Source organism: Dama dama, chromosome 2 (assembly GCF_033118175.1).
Source record: "Dama dama isolate Ldn47 chromosome 2, ASM3311817v1, whole genome shotgun sequence".
Lineage (NCBI taxonomy): Eukaryota > Metazoa > Chordata > Mammalia > Artiodactyla > Cervidae > Dama > Dama dama.
Window position 1 is genome coordinate 5,075,044 of NC_083682.1, and position 21,722 is coordinate 5,096,765.

The window sequence follows — 21,722 nt, forward strand, 5'->3', positions numbered from 1 at the left end:
CTTGGGCCTGGGACTGAGGTGCACCCTCGTCCTGCTGGTCCTTAGTGCTGCGACCTTGAGCGAGTATGTCACCTCGCCCATTACTGAGGACCTGCCGCTTGCCAGGCCCCGACTGGGCGAGGCTTATCTCACAGAAGCCTTACTCTAGTCCCAGGGGGCAGGCGGCTGCACCCTTCCTTGACAGACGGAGCAGCTGGACGGAGTGGATAAGAGACGAAGCTTTTCCAGCAGAGGCAGATCCGACCCCTGTGGTCTGCAGAGCAGCCTTGGGACTTTCCCGCTGGTCCAGTGGCTGAGACTCCACACTCTCAATGTGGGGAGCCTGGGTTCAATCCCTGATCAGGGAACGATTAAACTGATCCCACGTGCTGCACCTAAGACCCAGCACAGTCAAATAAATGCATGCATGTTAAGTCAAGCCTGACTCTGCAACCCCGTGAACTGTAGCCCCCCCAGGCTCCTTTGTCCATGGGATTCTCCAGGCAGGAATACTGGAGTGGGTTGCCATTTCCTGTAAGTAAAAATAAATTTCAAAGGGGCCTTGAGCGTGGACCCCCACCCCCGATCAGCACTCAGGACGGGGCCGCCCACTCTCACAGTTCGTCTGCACCAACGGCCGGTCACCCCATCCCCAGCATCTGTTCTCGAAGTCCCAGCAGCGGCAGCACCAGCAAGCCCATCTGTGTCTACCGCCGTCAAGGCTGGGCCGTGACCTCGGGGGACTCACAGGCAATCAGGGCTCAAGGGAGGCTCCTCAAAAGTCTGTCCCAGGGCTTCCCTGGTGGCTCAGTGGTAAAGAATCCACCTGCCAATGCTGGAGACACAGGTTCGATCCCCAGTCCGGGAAGATCCCACATGCTGCGGAGCAATTAAGCCCGTGTGCCACAACTACTGAACCTGTGCTCTGGAGTCTGTGCTCCACAACGAGAGAAGCCACTGCAATAAGCCTGTGCATCGCAACTGGAGAGTAGCCCCCCTCCCTGCAACTAGAGAAAAGCCCTCGCAGCAACAAAGATCCAGCAGAGCCAAAAATTAAAAAAAAAAAAGATCGGTCCCAAGAAGCCAGGCCCATCCCAGCTCTGACCCCTGGGCCCACAGTTGGAGCCCTCACGGCCACGCCATCCTCACCCCACCAGACTCCCCTCCGTCGGCTGTCACCCGTCTCCAGGCCTTGGGGGTCAGGAGTGCATTCTTCTTCCTGCTCTTTGTGCTTTGAGTCTCCAGTGGAGGGCGCACCAGCACCGCCCCGATTCTCCCCTGACCTCCCATCCACCTCCCCGAGGGTCAGGCCCTTCCTGGCTGTTGCCTTTTCCTTCCTCCCAACCCTGCAAAAGTGGTTCTTCCTACCTGGCCCCAGAACAGCCTAGCCTACCGACAACACAACATGACTCTCGCAGCCTGGGGCCCCCGGGGCAGGGACCAGGCTGACCCATGTCTCCTCCAGTACCACCCAGGTGGGCGCAGGCCAGGCCTTAGGTAGCGTGTATGGACCGTCTTGGTGAGGGCTGGGCTGTCTGCAGCCCGTCCGCAGAGAGATGGGCATGCAGGGGGCCAGGGAGAGCAGGAGGGCTGGGGTCTCCCTCCCCCACCCGGGGCAAGTGTGGCTTGGCAACACCATCCACTGGGTCAACACGGATGGCAGCACCCCCAGCGCTGGTTTTTTGTTTGTTTTTTTGGCCACACCGTGCAGCTTGCAGGATCTCAGTTTCCCAACCAGGATTGGACCAAGGCCTTGGGCAGTAAAAGCGCTGAGTCCTAACCACTGGACCACCAGGTGGGGTGGGGTGGGTGTGTCTTGATGGGCAGTAGCAGCCCTGAGCTGGCACACACAGGTCAGACAGTAGGAGGGACCAGCCCGGGAATAGCCCAAAGCCCAGGTATATAGCCTGCAGAGCCCAAGGCCAAATGAAAATGCAGGGCCTCAGTCTTCCAAATTATCTAGAATTTCAGGACAGCAATCGCAGAGCATAAAATCAAACATCAAGTCGTGCATGCATCAGGCATCCACAAAGCTGACCCACCCGCAGGCCTCTTCCCAGAGGTCTCGCCCCTCCCTGGGGGAGCCTGAAGATGAGATGCCCGCACCCAGGAGCCCAGGAGGATAAGGGCAGGACTCCGACAGCTGCCCAGGGTGGGTCGTTCACTCCTCGGGGACACGCAGCTCCCACACACACATGGCATGAAAGAATGGCAATGATGTTTTAAAAAATTAGGTTTATAAATATTTTCTCCATTGTACAAAGTTTTTCCCTGTCCTGCCCACCCCATCACTGTTCACATTTCTCCTGTTTTTAAAATCCCAACTATATTTATTTTTTTAAAATCATAAAATATATTTTTTTCTTTGTTCATATTTAAAACTATGTACAGGGGTGCTGAGAGGCCGGGGTGGCCCGGCCAAGGTCAGGAGGAGTCCGTGCAGGGGGACGGCGGGGGCGGGAAGAGGTGGAAGTAGCTTCTCTCCGTGGCGGGCGACGGCGGGCAGCTGTCCTCCGCCGACAGGTACTGGCTGTGGGGTGTGGGCGGAGGCGGGTAGGGGTCTGAGTCCGAGTTCAGATCCAGGTAGTACTTGCTGGCCTTCCAGCGGCTGGCGCTATAATCACTGTCGCACACGTCCGTGCTGCAGGGCGTGGTCGGGGGCGCCACGCCGCGGATGATGTAGGGCCTGGAGGGGACACAGGCAAAAGGGAGTCTGCGTTCATAGTGGCCCGCCTGCACGTCCATCGGTCCCTGGGCCCCTCTGAGCCTCCACAGTACCACCTCTAAGGTGGGCGCGCCTGCACTTACCTTGAAGGCTGCCAAGTCCGGGCCCTGGCAAGGACTGCAGACCTGGGCCAAGGTCACCTTTGTGGAGAACGAGGCCCCCAGAGCCCACTTGGGGCTAAACTTACTTAACCTCTCTGAGCTTCCTTTTCTCGATAAAATGGGAAGCATGAAACGGTATCCGTTTCAAAAGCGGTTTGTGAGGATTAAAGTGAGATTCTGCAGGGAACGTGCCAGAAACAGTGCCCGACACCAGAAAGTGCTCGACGGCTATCCCCATTTGTATCATTGCTGTGAACAGTGGAGACCAGCCAGTCCCGTCTTGATCCCGGAGATGTCTCCTGATGACCCCGGTGACCATCCCCTGTGGCCTGGGCCCGAGGTGGGGCTCACAGTGGGCAGGAAGGGGGAGCCGGCTCCAAAGGGCCCGTGGCTGAGGAAGGTGCAGCAGGAGGACACCCCAGTGGGGCCCTGGGAGCAAGCAGGACCCCAACAGGCAGCGCGGAGGGGAAAGGTACTGGAGGCAGGACCAGAATGAGGACAGGCGAGCAAAGCAGACTGGAGGTCGAGGGCGCTGGCCTGCTGGAGTGGACGTGACCCCTGGGGACAGGCTGTGACGCTGAGGCGCTGGGGAGCCACAGCAGGCTCCTGACCAGAGCAGTGACCACCCGGTCAAGAGCTGTGCCTTCCGTATCGGGGGGCTCCCCTTCCAGGCCCGGGAGTCCCCCAAACGGCCACCAGAGGGCGGGCGGCGCCGCTCTCCGAGGGTCCGCGGCTCCGCGGCTCCAGGACCACGAAGCACCTCCCCCGGCACCCCCAGATCCCGGCTCTCTACACGCGGGCGGGGGGGCCAGCCTAGCGGGGCCCAGCCTCCACGTGCTCCATCAGGTAGCCCGCCCGGGGCGGGGTGGGCCCTGTGGGCTGAGACCACCAGGTGGTTGAAGCTCAGCAGGTTCAGCTCGCCCAGCCTGGCTCGGACCCGCCCCTGGGCCGCGGAGCCGAACCCGACGTCCCCTGTAGCAGGCCTGCGCCGGGAGGAAGGAGGAAGGTTCGCCCCGTCGAAGGCCGGCCTCGCCCGCTCCTTGCTGGGGGAGGCAGCGCGGGGTAGCTGCCCCTCCGCGGTCCCGGAGCCGGATTCAAGCACCGTCTGAGAGCAGAGCCCTCGGGGACCCGGCCAGCCGCGGTGGGGACCCCCGGTGGCTTCCAAAGACCCCCAGGGCTCCCATCCACGGGCTCCGGGTGCTTTCTGACCTCAGCGCGCCCCGCGCTGCGCCGACCCCTCCCCACTGTCTCTCCCGGGAAAGGGGGCCAGGCGCGGGACCGCGGGGGGCTCCGTACCTGTACGGCCTGGCGGCGGCGGGAATGTTGGAAGAGTAGAACACGTCCACGTTGTACAGGGAGGGGTCCGTGGCGGGGGACGGCGGCGGGTTCAAAATCTGAGGGGAGGCCAAGCGAGGTCACACGAGCCCCGGAGCCCGCGGTCCCGCCAACCCCGCCCGCCTTGCCTCCTCCCACGACCCCTCCTGGTCTGGGGGACGAAGCGGCAGCCGTGGCCTGCGGGTGGGCACGCGGATGGGCAGAGCAGGGTGGCCGCCAGGGCCGCCCCGCTGACCAGTGGTGACCCCAGGCCAGCGCGTTCAGGTCCCAGACGGGTCCTGCACCCCGGTCACCAGCGGGGAGGTGTCCCTGCCGGCCTGGGCCTGTTGCTGGGCCTCAGAGCGCCTGGCGAGGTTCCTCTGGGACTTTTACTTCCCCATCTCCTTCCACGTGGTGCAAAAGTCTAATCTCTATAATTCATTCCTTATTCCAAACACTCCTGGGGGAACCCTGAAGACGCAGGGGGGTCCACCCATCAGGGAGGGGGCTACAGCCTAGCTGCCCGCCTGGCCAGCGTCTCAACCAACCAGGAAAGGGTGCCCCTTTCTCAAGGGACTATACTGCCCCCAAACTGTGGTGCTAAAGACACAACTCTTCCCGCCAAGCACGTGTCCTTCAGAGCCAGGCAGCACACGAGGGGCCCCACAAGGGGGGCCGTAGGACCCGGGGGCCCAGACACCAGGAAGGTCTGCACTTCCCCGCCCCCGCGCTCCACCCACCTCCTGCCAGCTTTCCCTGCAGGGGGCGCAGCGAGCAGAGGGCTATCACTACGCGTGTGCCCTGAAGGACAGGCTCTCCCCAGGTCCCTGGGGTGGTGGACAGGGCACAGCCTGTCTCCGGGAAGACGTGGACCGAGTCCTTTGCAGCACCTCCCAGCTGCAGCAGGCTCCCTGGTGAGGGATTTCCCCTTCCGAGGCCTCAGTAGCTTCATCTCTAAACTGGGGCTAGGGACTTCCCCTGGTGGTCCAGTGGTTAGGACTCTGTGCTTCCAATGCAGGAGGTGTTGGGTTCAATCCCTGATCAAGGAACTAAGATCCCACATGCCTCAGAGCGAAGCCAAGAAAGAAAAATTTTAAAAAGAAACAAAAAAATTAAGACTTGTTTCCTAAGGCGGTCCTGACACTTGGTGAATAACCTACAGGAAAAGCCCAGGCCCTTCCCCTGCCCTTCGGAAACCACATGGACCCCTCTCCTTCTTCTGGGGGAAGGGTCCTCTTCAGCCCAAACAGCCAGCCTGGGGATGCTCAGGATTTGACCCCAAAGCTGGGAAGGTACAGCTGGGGGGAAGAGGAGAGCAGAAACCAGTCAGGGAGCACCGCCAGCAGAAAGGGCCTAGCCCCCCACTGCCCCTCACCCCAGGTTGGGGGGGGGGGGAGCTTTTTCTGCATCTGCCCTTGAACTTGACTGGACCTGGCTCCTCTTCACTTCCACCTCCAAGGAGCTTTGGGATCCTGCCCATAATCCCCTCCCTGCTGGCTGTCAGAGCTACCTCCCCCAGGGCGCTGGGAAAGTGAAGGTCAAGGAAGGGTTGTGGGGAAGTCTTCCCAGTAGGGCAGTAGGCAGATCTCTAGCAAGTCCTATTGGTGCAGCACCTTGGCCACTTCTTTATCTTCTGGTGGTAGCTGGGGGCTCTTCCCCGTCACTCCTCCCAGATAATCTGCTTTTCCTGTGTTCTAAAGAGTCCTCTTTACCTCTCACTGGCGAACTCCCTGGAATTCCAATCCCTGCTAATAATGTATTAAACTTTCTCTGTTCAAATCCCCATATGGTTTCTGGACCTCAACTCATAAAAGCTGCCAGGAAGCCATCAGCACAGAAACAGTCAGTACCTCCAGACTCACCCAGACCTTCTAATTACATTCCAAGGGCAAGTTTTAAATACAAACATGAAATCTTGAGAACATTAAGAGAACATGGAAAGCAACTATTTTTTATGAGGAGGGAAAATCTTTCTGGGCATGACCAAAACCCCTCCAGACTTAATTTCATAGTATAAAGGGCAAAACACAACATAAACCAAATCAAAAGACCAAAAGCTAGGAAAAATATTTTCGACCCATACCCCAGGCTAATTCTTTTAATACATCAATATCTCTTGCACTGTGCTCAGTCACTCAGGCATGTCTGACTTTGCAACCCCCTGGACTGTAACCCACCAGGCTCCTCTGTCCATTGAATTTTTCCAGACAAGAATACTGGGGAAAGCTGCCATTTCCTACTCCGGGGGATCTTCCCAACCCAGGGATTGAACCCACATCTCTTGCGTCTCTTACATTGGCATTGGCATTCCTTACCTCTAGCGCCACCTGGGAAACCCAAAGAGCCCTTACAAATGGATTTTTAAAAAAAGCCAACAAAACCAACAACCCAATAGAAAAAGGACATAAACACACCTTTCTGAGAAAATAAAACTGCAAAGGTTATTAACCATACAAAAAGATGTTTGACGTCATTTGTAATAACTGAAATATAAATTACACTACCATACCTTTTTTACCCTAAATTGGACCCGAGGAGAGTGAGAGGGACAGTCATGCCGGTGTTGCCCTCTGCTGGTGGGAAGAGGGACTGTCATCTCTTGAGGAGACCCCCCCACCCCCCCACCTTGGCAAGAAAGGTCAAGATGACCTTCAGCCTTAGGTACAGGTCATCTTCCTGGCGTCTCCCCTAATTGAGGAAACTGCAGGAGTTCTGAGCATTGCTGCTGGGGTAACAAGATCCTGGGGGTGACTAGACACCCACCGGTGTGGCCCAGCCACACTCCAACAAAGGGCGCTGTCCAGTCACCAAGAAGGGAGCTTGCGCTGCCCGAGAATGAAAACAAACTTCAGGATGCAGGAGAGGCCGGGTGGGGAGTGGTCAGCTCGGGCAGAATGGCCCTGGGGGAGGAGAGGAGCGGGGGGGCGGGTAGCCACTCAGTCCCTCCGCCTCCTCATTGCGAAATAGGGTGGGGATAGCGCCCCCTTCTGGAGTCGGGATGATGCAGCACGCGGGGAGGGTGTTCCTCCGAAGTGCCGGGTAAAGGCCAGCCGTTCTCTGAGCCTCAGCAGCAAAAAGGGAGGCTGAGTCAGCTCTAATGAGGCGGAGGGCACTGCCGCCTATTATGCAGAGCGAAGTAAGTCAGAGGGAAAAGCACCAGTACAGTATATTAACGCATATGTATGGAACTTAGAAAGATGGTAACGACGACCCTGTATGTGAGACAGCAAAAGAGACACAGGTATAGTGAACAGACTTTTGGACTCTGTGGGAGAAGGCGAGGGTGGGATGATTTGAGAGAACAGCATTGAAACATGTCTATTACCATATGTGAAACAGATCGCCAGTCCAAGTTCGGCGTGTGAAACAGGGCCCTCAGGGCCAGTGCAATGGGACCACCCTGAGGGATGGGATGGGGAGGGAGGTGGGAGAGGGGTTCGGGATGGGGGGACACATGTACACCCGTGGCTGATTCATGTCAATGTATGACAAAAACCACCACAATATTGTAAAGTAATTAGCCTCCAATTATAATAGATAAATTCATTAAAAAAAAAAGGTGAGGCTGAGAGAGGAGCTACCATTACCTTCAGATGCTATCATGCAGGTTTTAAAAAGTACATGCCGAACTACACTGTACGAGATGCTAAGGGTGGATACATGTCATTACACATTCGTCCAAACCCACAGAATTCAACCAAGAATCCAAACCACCAAGAGTGAGCTCAGACATACACTGTGGCCTCTGGGTGCAGCTTCATGGGCTGCAACCGGCGTCCCACTCTGGTGCAGAAGGTTGATCATGGATGGAGGGGGGATTTGGGAAGTCTCCCAACTTTCCTCCCGATTTTGCTATGGATCTAAAATTGCTCTAAAAATAAAAGGCTGTCTTTGGGACCTGCCTGGTGGTCCAGTGGCTAAGACCCCATGCTCCAAGTGCAGGGGGCCTGGGTTCGATCCCTGATCAGGGAACTATATACACACGCCACAACGAAAGGTTCGCATGCAGTGATTAAAGACCCCATGATAACTAAGACCCAGAGCAGCCAAATAAACAAGCAAATAAAAATAGATTTTTTAAAAGTTGTCTTTAAAAACTGCATATGTAAAATTGGTGAACTCTAAATAAAGTCAAAGGGAATTGTATCAATGCACTGGTTATGATATTGTGTTACTGTTGTAGACTTAATGTCTGGGTCTCCCCCAAATTCATATACTGAAAGCTAATCTCCAACATGATGGTTGAAGAGTGGGACCTTCTCACGGTGCTTAAGCCACAAGGGTAGAGCCCTCAGGGATGGAATAAGTGTCCTTAAGAAAGAGACCCTGGGGGCTTCCCTGGGGGCCCAGGAGTTGAGACTCCACACTTCTACCGCAGGAGGTTGCAGGTTTGGCCCTTGGTCAGGGAACTGGTCAGGGAACTAAGATCCACAAGGCATGGCCAAAAAAAATTTAAAAAATTTAAAAAAGACCTCAGAGAGCTCCCTCGTGCCTTCTACCATATACAAACAAGACTATGAATCAAGAATTGGGCTTTCAACAGGGAGAAACCAGAACCTTGATCTTTAACGTCCCAGCCTCTAGAATTGTGAGAAACAAATGTGTGTAGTTTAAGCTGCCCAGTCTACGGTATTTTTGTTACAGCAGCACGCATGTGCTAAGACAACCATAGTTACATAAGATGTTACCAGTGCAGAAAACTGGTGAAAGGGAGATGGGACCACTCTGTATTATATTTTACAACTACAGATAATTAGCTCCAAATTGGAGCTACAATTAGCTCCAAAATTAAAGAAAAAAAAATTATTCTCTTTTCTGGGAAGATAAAGTCCGCACTCTCGTATACTCGCTTATGCACAGATTTCCTCTGGGAGGACATACAATAAACTCCGCACGGGGCTGTGCCCTTGGGGAGGGATGAATTCCTGGTCACGGTAAAGGCTGGGCCCTCTTTTCACTGTGCCCTTTGAATTCTGTACCATGAACGTATATTACTGATTCAAAGCAACGTAGTTAATTTTTAAACAGCTGGCTCCAGGCAGGGTTTCTTTTGGGGATGATGAAATGTTCTAAATTTAACCACGGTGATGACTGCACAACTTTGTGAATATACTAAAGCCCAGGGACTTGTACACTTTAAGTGGGTGGATTGTATGGTATGTGAACTATATCTCAATAAAGCCATTGTAAAAAACTGCTGGTGGTCACTGTCGTCTCTTGCTGCGAAGCGCGATCCCCCCAGCTCCCAGCTTCCCCAGAGGCTGCAAGCATCCTGGTGTCTATGTCGGGGGAGGGGGGAAGGCGTGGGCAGGGGGCTGTTCTGGAGTCAGCTCAAGTCTCACACGGGTTCTTGGGGTTTCTAGCTGGCTACATGGAACATCCGAAGGTCAGGTGACAACAGGAGCAGGAAGGACAAGAACAGTGTGGGGAGGAGGGGTTCTTCAACTCCAGTCTCTTGACTCCTTGCTTCCCCCACCCCTAAACAGCCCAGCCCCGAGGCCTCCAGGAGACTCGGACCCATTCCTTTGGACCCAAGATAATAACCCCCACTGCCTCCTCCTTCCTAGACCCTGCCAGGATCAGGTGCAATAAGGAAGGGCAACACCCTGCTGGATGTGGGGAACACTCAGAAGGGCGGGCAGGCCCCATCCTGGTGGGTGGCGCTCGCTGGGACCCCCCCAGAGAAAGTTCAAGGGGCCATCTTCACCCCAGAAGAGTATTCTATCACAGGGAGTCAGGTTTTGAAGAATTAAGAAGCAGAGAACCAGGTAAAGTCAGAACCTGACACGTACCCCCAGATTCACGTCCATGCATCAAGCTCACCCGGTTTCCCCGGGCCATGGTCCTGGCAATGGGGGGGCGGCTTTCCCAGCCAGCATGGAGGAGAAGGTCCCCCTCGGGATCCTGCAGTGGGACCTGGACACTAAGGGCTTCAGAGTGTCACCCTCGACAATCATTTCCTTCTAGGGTGTGGCCTGGAGCCAGCCCACACCCCACTTGGGCTGCCGGAAGTTCCAGGGAGCAAAAGTCAGCACAAAAGTCACCCTGTGAGTGCCTGTCCTTAGAAAACAATCCAGCTACTTTCTGGGAACCAGCAAGGCCTTAGGGCAAGAAAATAGGGTGTTGCTGGTGGGGATACGGAAGGGACGCTCACGTCCATCCAGACAGGCCCCGCGGATGGGGGAGGCCCTCAGAATAAGGACTGCCATCCAGATGCGAGGACGCCCCTGGGAGAGGGGATTATGGGTGCAACTTCCACTTTTTAGACGTCATGTGACTTCTGGATTATCCACAATAAACAGGGAGTGCTCTTTTCTAAACAGAAAACCCAGAGGGTGGGAGGGAGGTCCAAGAAGGAGGGAATACGTGTGCACACACAGATGATTCACTTCGTGGTACAGAGAAATGAGAACACTGTAAAGCAATTCCACTCCAACAACAGAAGAGAAAGGAAAAAACCACAGGTCAGGACCGGGAGGTGAGTGAATGCATCCACCATCCTGAGGGATGGAACGGCTGGCTGGTAATTCTAGAAGCCCTGACGTCATGGGTTGGGGACCCCACGCCAGCCGGGCTTCCTCCTGCCCCCACTCACCGGAGGGTACAGTGTAGCCTTGGTGCTGGACGAGCTGCTGGACGAGGCCCCGGTGACGTGGTTCCGGTCGTAGAGGGGCACCCCGGCCCGGCCGCCCATCAGGCTCACGGAGCTCATCATGGACTTGCCGCACGAAATGCCTGCGGGACGGGGGCCGGGGGCGGGGGCGGGCGAAGCCTGGTCAGGGGCCAGGGCGCCCCACGGACACGGCGCGCTTTCTCCAGCCCCTCTGCCCAGGAGACCCAGGCTCAGGACAGGAAGCCCCACATGACGGGTGTCCCCAGTGGGCGACTCAGACGAGCTCAGGTCAAGTCCAAAGAGCATTTCTGACCCCCTCGCCCGCAGCCCGCCCTGACCACCCTCCCCACCTCCTCCAGGGCCCTCGCGGGGCTCAGGCTCGCTCCTCACCGGTGAAGGGACCGTGCTGGGAGCCGCCAGGGGCGATGAAGTTGAGGGGCACATGGGGGGTCCCGCTGACGTACTCGTGCGGGAAGGGCCCGCTAGCGCCGGCGTAGCGCTGGCATACCACGCGCTGGCACACGAAGTAGACCCCGCCCATGATGAAGAGCGACAGGATGATGCCGATGACCGGCCCGATGGCGCTGCTGTGGGCCGGGCCGTCGTCCGCGGGCAGCTTGGTGATTTCTGCCGGAGGCCGGGCAGGGAGAGACGGTGGACGTCAACCCAAACGGGGCGGGTCTCCTGCGGGGGGGGCAGGCGCTGTGTGCCCTGGAGGGCTCGGACCCGACCCGGCCCAGCACCCACTGGTGGAGCTGCTGGGGGGCTGGGGCAGCACCCCTGAAGGGCTTGCCCCCTCCAGACTGCCCGCAGCGGCCTCCTGCCCCTCCTCAGCCAGACTGAGCTCTCCCACCGCCCCCAGCCCCTCACCAGCGACTCCTCCAAAGCAGCCTCCTCCTATTCACGCCCCTGACCCGGAGCTTCCCGGTCTGGGCTCTAGACTCAACCTTGTCCAAAGAACACTCACTTCCCCATCAGGTCAGCACAACGGTTCTAGGGACAGTCAACTCCGTTCCCTCCAGCTGGCCAAACCCCCCAAAGAAAGGGAGGAAAGCTGCTGGTTCCAGCGAGGAGGCCTGACTATGGATAAATATCACCCCAATGACTGGGGCCACAGTCACACAGGAGGCTGAAGACAGACACGGTCAGCGTGGACACCTGCCCACCAGAGGAGCAGGGCTCAGAGCCCCACTGCTGCCCTCTGACCCCAGACCTCACCCCTGAGCTGGTAGCTGAGGGGCCTGCCCTAGGTCGATGGGACGGTACGAAAGTGCTCAGTGAGTCCCCTTGGGACCCCTCCTTCGTCCCCACTCATAAGTCATCTCTATCTTGCAGTCAGAGCTCTCAACCCTGCTCCTTCTGCCGTGAACAAAGAGGCCACATCCCCAGATGCGTGAACACATCCCCACTTCCTGGGAATCCAGCTCCCTTCCTGTCTGAATCAGATAGCCTTTCAAGAGCCACTGCCTCCAGGAAGTCCTCTCTGACTGCCCTCATTTCACATCCTCTGCACCCCTATACCCCTGACTGTACAGACCATGCCATTCAAGGGGCCTGCAGCACGTGCGTGTACGTGTGCGTGCGTGTGCGTGCGCATGTGTGTTTCTGCACACTGCCACACACGGCTCCTCCTCAGCCAGACTGCAGGCTGCCAGGGAAGGGACCCAGCCGCTATTCCACCAGGTGATCTTGTCTGGCAGACGCTGCTGAGTGAGGTCTCTGGGCAGAAACATGCTGCCTCTGCCTGCCACTCAGGCCCGGCCCACCAGTCAGCCCCACCCACCTCTGCCTTCTCCAAAGGGGGCCTGCTTCTGTGCCTCTGTCCCAGCTAAAATGCCCCTTAGCTCTCCCTCCTCACGGCTGTCTCCACCTCCAGGAAGGCTTCCCTGACTCCCCCACCAAGGCCCGATACTCCCGACCTCCCAGCCTCTTTAGTCCGCACCATTTCCTCCCTCTGGACCCCACAGTCCTGGAACAGAAGCCCAGCACAGGTGACCCCGCCCCCCAACCCTGCCCTCCGCAGGAAGCCAGCTCACCGCACATGAGCTCGTCGGAGCCGTCCACGCAGTCCGGAAAGGAATCGCATTGCTGTTTGATGAGGACGCACTGGCCACTGGCACAGCGGAACTGGTTGGGCAGGCAGACGGCTGCAAGGAGGGGCCTTGCGTTCAGAGAGGCTGGAGGGCATGACGCAGCCAGGAGCACTAAGCAGATGACCAGCAAGAGGCGCACCCAGCCCCGCGACCCCAGGCCCAGCAGCAGAGGTCTGGGATCCAAATGCAGGGCAGACAAAGGGACCCCTTCGAGGACCAGGTCGGGGCATGGTTCCGGCCAAACCAGTCTTCACCCTCCCCTTGATGACCACCCCCCTTTCAAGCCCTGTGAAATGCTGGGGGCGGGCTGGCAGGGAAGAGACCTCAACGATCCAGGGAGGTAATCATTCACCAGGATCCTACCATGGGTCAGGCTTGCAAAGCACCAGACCTCCCACAGGCCCTGAGCCCAGGCTCTCTCCCAGGTCATGGGGAGGTGAGAGTCAATCAGTGGACGGCCCACAGGAGCCAGGCTCCTAACCAGGCGGGGCAGAGAACGGCCAATGCGCCCACAGGGCTCTGGGGGTCAGGAAGCGGGGGCAGAGCTCAACCGGAAAGGCAGAGGCTGGCCACGCAAGCAACTGATGCAGCTCTCAGGCTTTCAGGGGAAGAGGAAGAGGAAGGCTGGGTACTGTAGATGCGGCGGCTGCCCTGCTGACCTGGAAAGGGCGCCTGCCCTGTGAGGAAGGGAGCTGCCAGGGGGCTCGCCGGTCACCTGCCCCCAGTACTTCCTGTCTACGCTCCCTACCTGCCCCAGCCCAGGCTCCCCAAGCCCGAAACTGGAGACAAGGAACCCTGTCCGTGCAACCAGTGGGCAGATCTCCTGGTCACCGAGCAGAAGAGGAAGCTTCTGAAACAGAGGGTGGAACCCAGAGCCTGCACCAGGGCCTGCTGTTCTCCCAGGGCTTCCTTCCACCAGGAGAAACTCACAGCGGGAGGAGTGGGGGGAGTGGTTCCTAATAAGGGCTCCTGCCACCCGCCGAGATCTTGGCCACCAGGCCGAGCTGGGGCCAACAGCGTAAGGCAGGGCTCAGAAAACTCCTCTGTAAAGAGACAGATAGGTCTCTACAGTAACTACTCAACTCTGCTGTTTTCAGGCAAGATAACATGTAAATGAATGAGCCTAGCTGTGTCCTAATAAAACTTAGGCAGCTAAGTTGGTAAAGAATACCAATTTACCCTGGTGGCTCAGATGGTAAAGAATCTGCCTGCAATGCAGGAGACATAAGAGACAGGAGTTCGATCCCAGGGTCAGGAAGATCCCCTGGAGAAGGGCAAGGCAACTCACTCCAGTATTCTTGCCTGGAGAATCCCATGGACAGAGGAACCTGGTGGGCTACAGTTGATGGGGTCCCAAAGAGTCAGACATGACTGAGGTGATGTAGCATGCACCCAAAACTTTATTACCAAAATAGGTGGTGGCCTGGATTTAACCCTTAGGCCACAGTGTGCTAATCCCTGGTCTAGTCTCCATCAAGTTCTCAAAGGGTCTATGAGCTGTAAAGACTTTACGACTGGCTTTATAAAAACATTTGGGGTAATGACCCCCAGGCCTTCATCTTCCACAGAATGGCTGCTTATCATGAGTGGGCGGGGAACAGATAAAACCTGAGTTATCCAAGTACAGGACCCAGTGGCTATGGGGGTAGCTGCTAGAAAGACCTATTAACAGCTAGCTCAGTAGCAGTCAACACGTGGCCGAGGTGCTGACAATATGTGGCAGGAACCAACCGAGAAGGTCATTTATTTATAAAAGGAAAAACTCAGAGGGAGTACAAACATTTGTTTCACTGTCACGGTCTAAAGGAAAATCCTGCTGGTCAGAGTGGACCCAGGCTGACCAGACAAATCTCTCTGTAACTCCTGGTTCAGTGGGATGCTAGAAATCGCCCAGAAGTAAGCATTATCCCACAGACTCGTTGGTACTGCCTTTGGGGATGGGAATTAACCAGGGTGTAAATCATGGAAAGCTAGCCGACTAACACATTTGTCTTGGGATTTCTGTAAAATTCTTGACTGAATGAAGGAAGGCAAGACAGATTCTCATAGCCCACCTTCATGCCAAACTGGTAGGGCAGACGGCAGGAGCCTTCAGGGGGCCTGTAACTAACATTTTTTCCTTCCCAAGCTGACGCACCTTGGCAAAGGTTCTACAGTGACCCTACTCTTGTGCGGCCGGGTAAAGCCCAAGCTCCAGGAGGCCAAGCGGACGTCCTAGGGGGTGGGCGGGGCCACACAGGGGCGGGACCTTGTTGGGGGCGGGGCGGGGCGGGGCCTCACCGTCGCAGTCCGCCTCATCCGAGCGGTCCTGACAGTCAGCCTCGCCATCACAGCGCAGCCGCAGGTCCACGCACTGGCCCCGCGCACAGGGGAACTGCGCGGCCGAGCACACTGGGCAGCCCTCCTCATCGCTCTGGTCGTCACACTCGGGGAAGCCGTCACAGCGCCAGGCCCCGGGGATGCAGTCGATCTCCCCAGTAGCGCAGGCGAACTGGTCAGGGGAGCACGTGGGAGGCTCTGCGGAGCAGAGAAAGGCCATCATGGGCGCCCGCTTTTGGGCAAAAGCTGGGCGAAGCACGTCTGGGTTTCAGAGCGGGGAATACGGTCAGTTCATACATGCTGTATCCACCTCGTCTCCACTGCCCTGCGTCCTGTCTGCCTTCCCACTTCCAGCCCCAAGTAGGCCATGAAGCTGTCGACCCAAAGCATAGGTGTGTGTGCAGGGCCTGGCTACACCGGCGTGTCCACTGCACCCCCGCCGGAAGTAGGAGGGTCAGAAAGCCAGGGGTCCACACCCACACCTATTACACATTTGGGGCAATGGGACCAGAACACTGTGAACGCCCAGAGAGCCCACAGGCATGGTGGTGGAGGCTGGTGGAGGACCCAGGCCCTTCACTGAAGGGTGGGTTGAGGAAAGGCAGGTGGTAAGGGTACCGAGGGGGAGCAGAGTCAGTGGGGAGGGGGTTCGAAGGTTCCCTGGTGGAGGGAGTCATGAGAGGGTGGTGAGCTGAGAGGGTGAAGGACAGGAGATCTGGGGCCACCTCCTACCAGTGGCCATGGTTAAGTCATCCCCCCTCAGGGTCCACTTCTCTAGTGCAGCCAAGTATGGACAGTAGTGCTCAGAGAGGAGCACCGTCCTGCAGGCCTGGATACAGACGGGCATGATGAATGCCAGGGTGCCAGCAGAGACACTCAGGAGGAGCCCCTTGGGCCCTGAGCTGCCCCCCTTCCCTGGGGTCCTGTCATCATCTCTCCCTCCTCTGCTGGAAAATCACAGAAAACTGGAGGCCCGGAAATCAGCCCAAACTCCATGTCAAGTTTAAGAACAGTCATCAATATCCATAAAATCTGATTAAGGAAAAAGGTATTGGGAGTTCCCTGGTCATCCAGCAGTTAGGACTTGGGCCCTTTCACTGATGTAGCCAAGGTTCAATCCCTGGGGGGAACTAAGACGCATAAGCCACAGAGCATGGCCAAAAAAATTAAAAGACATCAATTTCACAAAAGTGTTGATTTCATGATGTACTAAGCCTTTCAACATTTGGAACCCATGTGCCTCCCCCATAACTGCAGGGTCCACACTGGACTGAATGGGGATGGGAGATGGGGGAATAGATGTGAACAAAAATGAATACAATCCCGCTGTTCCCACTGCGTTTGGCCACAGAGGACACACCGGGGACAAAGGAGCCAAAGACGGATGTGTGCACGGTGAGCTGCCTGCCAAGGAACACAGGGACGCTGGCCACGGAAAGCTGTGTGTGGACAGTGGCCCACGCCCCACTCCTGAACTCCAACCAAAGGCCCTGTGCCTTTGACCGTTGTTTCCACCTCCCGCCCACCCCCACAGCCCAACCAGGAGGAAGAGGGTCTGTGTGGGGCAGGCTCTGATTTCCCAAAGGGCCCCTAGTCGTCCTGGCAGATGTTGTTGGAAAGCCAGGACCTGGACGGGCGGGGTGTGTGTGTGTGTGTGTGTGTGTGTGTGTGTGTGTGTGTGTGTGTGTGCGCGCGTGCACTGATGTGGGGTTGAACCCAGGCTCCTCGCAGCAGCTGGGCAACCTGAGGAACCTTCAACCTCCCAGGGCCGCAGTTTCCTTGTCCCTAAAACAGAAGCAGCCCTCCTGGATCACCAGTTCCTCGCAGAAGTAGCAGTGTGGCGCAAGTGTGTGCGCGTGCACGTGTGAGCGGGAGTATGCACGCATGTGCGAGCGCCTGGCGGGGCCGGGCTCACACAGCTGGGCCGCTGCGGAGCACACCCTGGCATTGCGGGCCGCGCCCTGCCCATCTGGGTCACTGAATGAGGCACGAGGCTCCATGGCACCTCCGGGGGACCTCCGTGCGCCCCTGACCTTCTGAGAGCCCCCAGAGAAGAGGCCAGGGAAGAATGGAGATGGGGATACAAGCCTCTTAGGCCCTGAGCAAGCGTGACAGAGGGGCATGTCCTCCCCGGGGGAAACCCAGGGCTGGGGTCCCAGGGAGGGCTGAGCGCTTGGGGCAGCTCTCTCCCCAGGCCCCGTCTCCTCCAGGGCAGTCTGGATGTCTGTGAGAGCTGCAAAGCCACTCTCAGGCCACAAAGCCATGTGGGCCCTGGGGCCGGAACTCAGAAAAAGGCCCCCGGCAAGCTCAGGAGAGTTGAGGTGTCCCCGCCCGCAGACAGTCATCAAACGGCCCCCCTCTTCTTGGCCAGGGTCTCTGGGGTTTACAGTGGTGAGGTGGGGCAGGAGAAAGCTCCAGAAAGACAATCCCGTGGTCCTGCTCCCTGAAATGTGCCATGTATGGGACAAGGTGTGGGGATGATGGGGGTGAGGGTGAGAAGGAAAGGGGAAGGGCAAAGACCGGCCCCCTGGAGCTCAGAGGACACGAGGAAAGGAGCACAGGAACAGCACACCCAGGGTCACCTGGAGGACCTGCAGAAGAGGAGAGGAAGCCCTGGGGATGAGTTTCATCGCGGTGACAGGGACGGCTCAGCCTTTCTATTACTACTGCCATCCTCACGACCAGTAGCACCTGGCATTCCTGTGTGCACGCAGGACCATGCAAAGCACTCGGTTACTAATAACAACCCATCAGATAAAAGCTCTGTTTCTCTATTTCACAGAAAAGCAAGCGGAGGACAAGAGAGGTAAATGAGCAGCCCAGGGTCACTCAGCTGGGAAGTGGCAAAGCTGGTATTGGAAACCAGGTCTGGTTGACCCTAAAGCTTACGTTCTTAACCACGCCCCATGCGGCCTTTGGAAAGAAGAGGGTCAAGGGTAGAAAGAGGGGAAAAGACAGAACTACTGAAAAAACTAGACAAAACCATTATTGGGGATTCCAGCGCCTCCATCAGTAACTGACGGTCAGGAAGCCTACAGACAACCCAAATAGCACTGCTCCTCAACTGGATCTAACCGACGTTTATAGAAACGCTCCACCCAACAACAGCACGTGACAGAGCTTCTCAAGCTCATAACGAGTATTCACCAAGGACAGGCCACAAGCTGGGGAAGAAAACATCTGAACAAAGTTAAAAGGATAGAAATCATATGTGTGTGCTTAGACCACAATGGCATTAAACTAGAAATCACTAACAGAAAAATAGCTAGAAAATTCCCAACTATTTGGAAGTTACATAACACACTTCTAAATAACACAAGGGCCAAAGAATTATTGAGAACAATTAAAAAATATTTGAACTAACTGAAAATGAAAATAGTTTATCAAAATTTGTTCAGTTCAGTTCAGTCGCTCAGTCATGTCCCACTCTTTGTGACCCCACGGACTGCAGCAAGCCAGGCTTCCCTGTCCATCACCAATTCCCGGAGCTTGCTCACACCCATGTTCATCAAGTCGGTGATGCCATCCAACATCAAAATTTGCGGGATGAAGCTAAAGCAGTGATTAGAGGGAAATTCATAGCCTTGAAATGCATGTGTTAGAAAAGAGGACAAATAACAAGACAGTCTGCTTTGAACATTGGATGCCACAAGGACTATGGATTTTTTTAAAAAATGCCAGGTAACAACCTGGCAGGCAGAGAACCAGGTCCCTGTTCAGTGTCCCAACAGAAAGTGCCAAGGTCACACCTACCACCACAAGTCAGCAGGTTCTGCAGGAGCACGAGGTGGGCTGGGCATGAGCATCGTGGCGTCCCATCGCCCTTGGCGATGCAGATGTGAGAACAGCCTCCGTTGTCACGGGCGCAAGGGTGGGCTGCTGCGGAGAGAAAAGGAGGGGGTCGGACTCTGCCTCCACTCTCAAGACTTCAGCCTAGAGGAGGGAAGGGGTGAGGGCCAGGCAAGACCTCACAACAACTGCACTCCTACCCTACGGGAGTGCTGTTAACCCTCTCACTTCATTCCTAGGGCAGCCAGGCGAGTCGCTGCCTGTGGACGCTGCATTCTGCCAATGAGGAAGTGGAGGCCAAAAGCACTTCTAGAACTTTCCTGACGTCACACCTCGGCCTTCCGCACCAGCTCCCACCGTGCCCACAACCATCATGCTACATTGCCTGCCTGTGTGTCCACATCCTAATACCTGTAATCTGAGAATGTGACCTCTGCTGGGGAAAAGGGTCTCTGCAAATGATGTGATCACATTAAAGATCTTGAGATGGGGTCTGATTCTGAATTATCTGGGTGCGCATTAAATCTACTAACAAATGTCCTTATAAGAGACTGCATAAGAGGTGAGGGCTTCCCAGGTGGTGCTAGTGGTAAAGAACCTGCCTGCCAGGGCAGGAGACATAAGAGATGCAGGTTCAATCCCTGGGTGGGAAAGATCCCCTGGAAAAAGGCATGGCAACTACTCCAGTAGTCTTGCCTGGAGAGTCCCATGGACAGAGGAGCCTGGAGGGCTACAGTCCATAGGGTTGCAAAGAGTCAGACACAACTGAAGTGACTTAGCATGCAAGCACGCAAGAGGTGGAGACAGTGGAGAAGGCCATGTGATGGCAGAGGCAGAGGCTGCAATGATGCAGCCACAGGAACACCTGTAGCCATGAACCATCCTCGCCTTCCCCCTGGTCCCCATCCCCTCAGCCCCCTCACTCCCAGACTCCCGAGAGAGCACAGCCTTGCAGGCACCTTGATTTTGAACTCCTGGCCTCCAGAACTTTGAGGGAATACATTTCTGTTGCTCTAAGTCACCCAGTTTGTGGTCGCTTGTTACAGCAGCTGCAGTAAACTAACACACATGGAAATTAACACAGTAAAGGTGGTGAAGCCCTGGAACCTTGAATATTTCAATTCCATTAACCTCCTGTGCCCAATCTCTGGACAATGGTTAGGAGCCTGGGAGGGTGGCTGACCTCCCCCAGGTGAGAGGAAATGGCAAAGAGCACTCTGCTCCTCACCCCTACCCCCAAAGACAAACCATGGTTTTTTCCTCCTCAATCTCAAGGATTAGGTATTTTTAAAATGGCAGAGTCATAGTTGAGAGCAGGGTCAGCCAACTTTTTCCATAAAAAATGAGAAAGTAAATAATTTTGGCTTCACAGGCCAGGCCACCGGTTGTGACTCCGGGTCAGCCAGCTGCAGGGCAAAGGCAGCCAGGACGACAGGGACCCAGAGGCCGCAGAGTGCATCCCTGGTTTAGAGGTTAGCTGTGGGATCGCGTGAGGACGCAGAGTGGGTGGCCCACGTCCCAGATCAACACGGCAGAGCCCACTGAAGGACTTCCCGCGCTCGCCCAAAACGAGGAGCCTCTGCATGGCACCCCAGACCCCGCACACTGGTGCTCACAGACACGTCCCTGGTTTCCAACCTCAAACCTGCTCACTGAACATTTCCTGGCCCTCCTGGCCCCAGTTCCAAGGAGCTTTCTGCCGACACCAGCAGGCAGCGGGTCTTGACCTTTGTGGGCTGGGCATTCACCGCTCTGACCATCCGCCAGTGACACCCAGGAACCCGTGACTTGGCTGAGCATGGTCTAAGGGGCCAGATGAACACAAGCTTGCTAACCCATAGGTATGGGGCGCCTCGGTTATCTAGAAGCTAGTTTCCTGGTGACTTCACTTATCTGGGACCCAGCTGATGACCACAAGGGCAGAAATTACCACTGAGCAGGCAACAAAGAAGCGACCGGTTCAGAGGTCATGTCCCTGATTCTGAGCAGGAAGCCTAACAGAAAAAGTCCCAGTGGCTAAAGCTTGGGCTCTGGCTGCAAATCCAAGCCCCCTTGTGTTTATTGGCCGGGTGACAGGGGAAGTAATACCCTCACTGAGTTCTACTTTTTTCAGCTGCAAAATATAATTTCATTTGAAATTATAAATTATTGTGAAATAACATATATAATGTAATAATATGCTGAAAACAGGGCTGGGGTGCAAAACAGTCAAAATGCAGTGTGGCCGAGGCATGAGGCTGGGCTGGGGTGAGGCTGGGCAGTCCCAGGGCCTTGAGGGCAGCCAGACTGTGGGCATCACAAGACAAGGACAATGATGGCCCTCCTCACTCAGCTGGCAGCCCAGGTGTATGTACTGAATAAAGAGAGAAAAGCAAGAAGACAGAGACAGGTAGACACTTAGACACACACATCTCCATATCCACGTATAGCCAAGGACCGGGTATCGGAACCAGAGGTCCCGATTACGGACATCCCTCTCTCAGGCCCCTGGACACAGCCAGGCTGTGGTAGACAGAATCCTAAAGTGCCCCCCAAACTCCCCACCCTGCTCCCCAGCTGGGGAGGATGTGATAAGCTATCATGCCCACGGCTTTATCACCTTTCTTGGCAGAGGGACACACAGGTGTAAGTAAGGTTACTAATCAGTTGATTTGGAGTCAGTCTAGAGGGTGATTCATCTAAAGCTGGGCCAAACAAATCTCATCGCAGGCACTTGGAAAGCAGAGTGGGTTCGAGAGCTAGAAACGGAAGTCAGAGTGGTCCGATCTGTTGCTGATGGAGAAGGGGAT

At 56.2% G+C, this 21,722-nt stretch overlaps 1 protein-coding gene across 5 annotated transcripts in view; it reads right to left on the reverse strand.

Moving 5' to 3' along the window:
• Positions 1-2,205: 2,205 nt before the first annotated feature.
• LRP5 (LDL receptor related protein 5) overlaps positions 2,206-21,722 on the reverse strand; it is a 125,295-nt gene continuing 105,778 nt past the window's right edge. The window contains exons 17-23 of one of the 5 annotated variants that reach the window (XM_061162023.1): positions 18,898-19,023; positions 15,106-15,342; positions 12,769-12,879; positions 11,123-11,359; positions 10,715-10,854; positions 4,102-4,199; positions 2,206-2,665 (exon numbers count right to left, since the gene is read on the reverse strand). In XM_061162023.1, coding sequence (XP_061018006.1) covers positions 2,404-2,665; positions 4,102-4,199; positions 10,715-10,854; positions 11,123-11,359; positions 12,769-12,879; positions 15,106-15,342; positions 18,898-19,023 — 1,211 coding nt within the window. In that variant the 3' untranslated portion in view covers positions 2,206-2,403. Of the gene's footprint in view, positions 2,666-4,101; positions 4,200-10,714; positions 10,855-11,122; positions 11,360-12,768; positions 12,910-15,105; positions 15,343-18,897; positions 19,024-21,722 lie in introns of all 5 variants that reach the window. The other 4 variants (XM_061162013.1, XM_061162032.1, XM_061162042.1 and 1 more) reach the window with 4 other exon arrangements.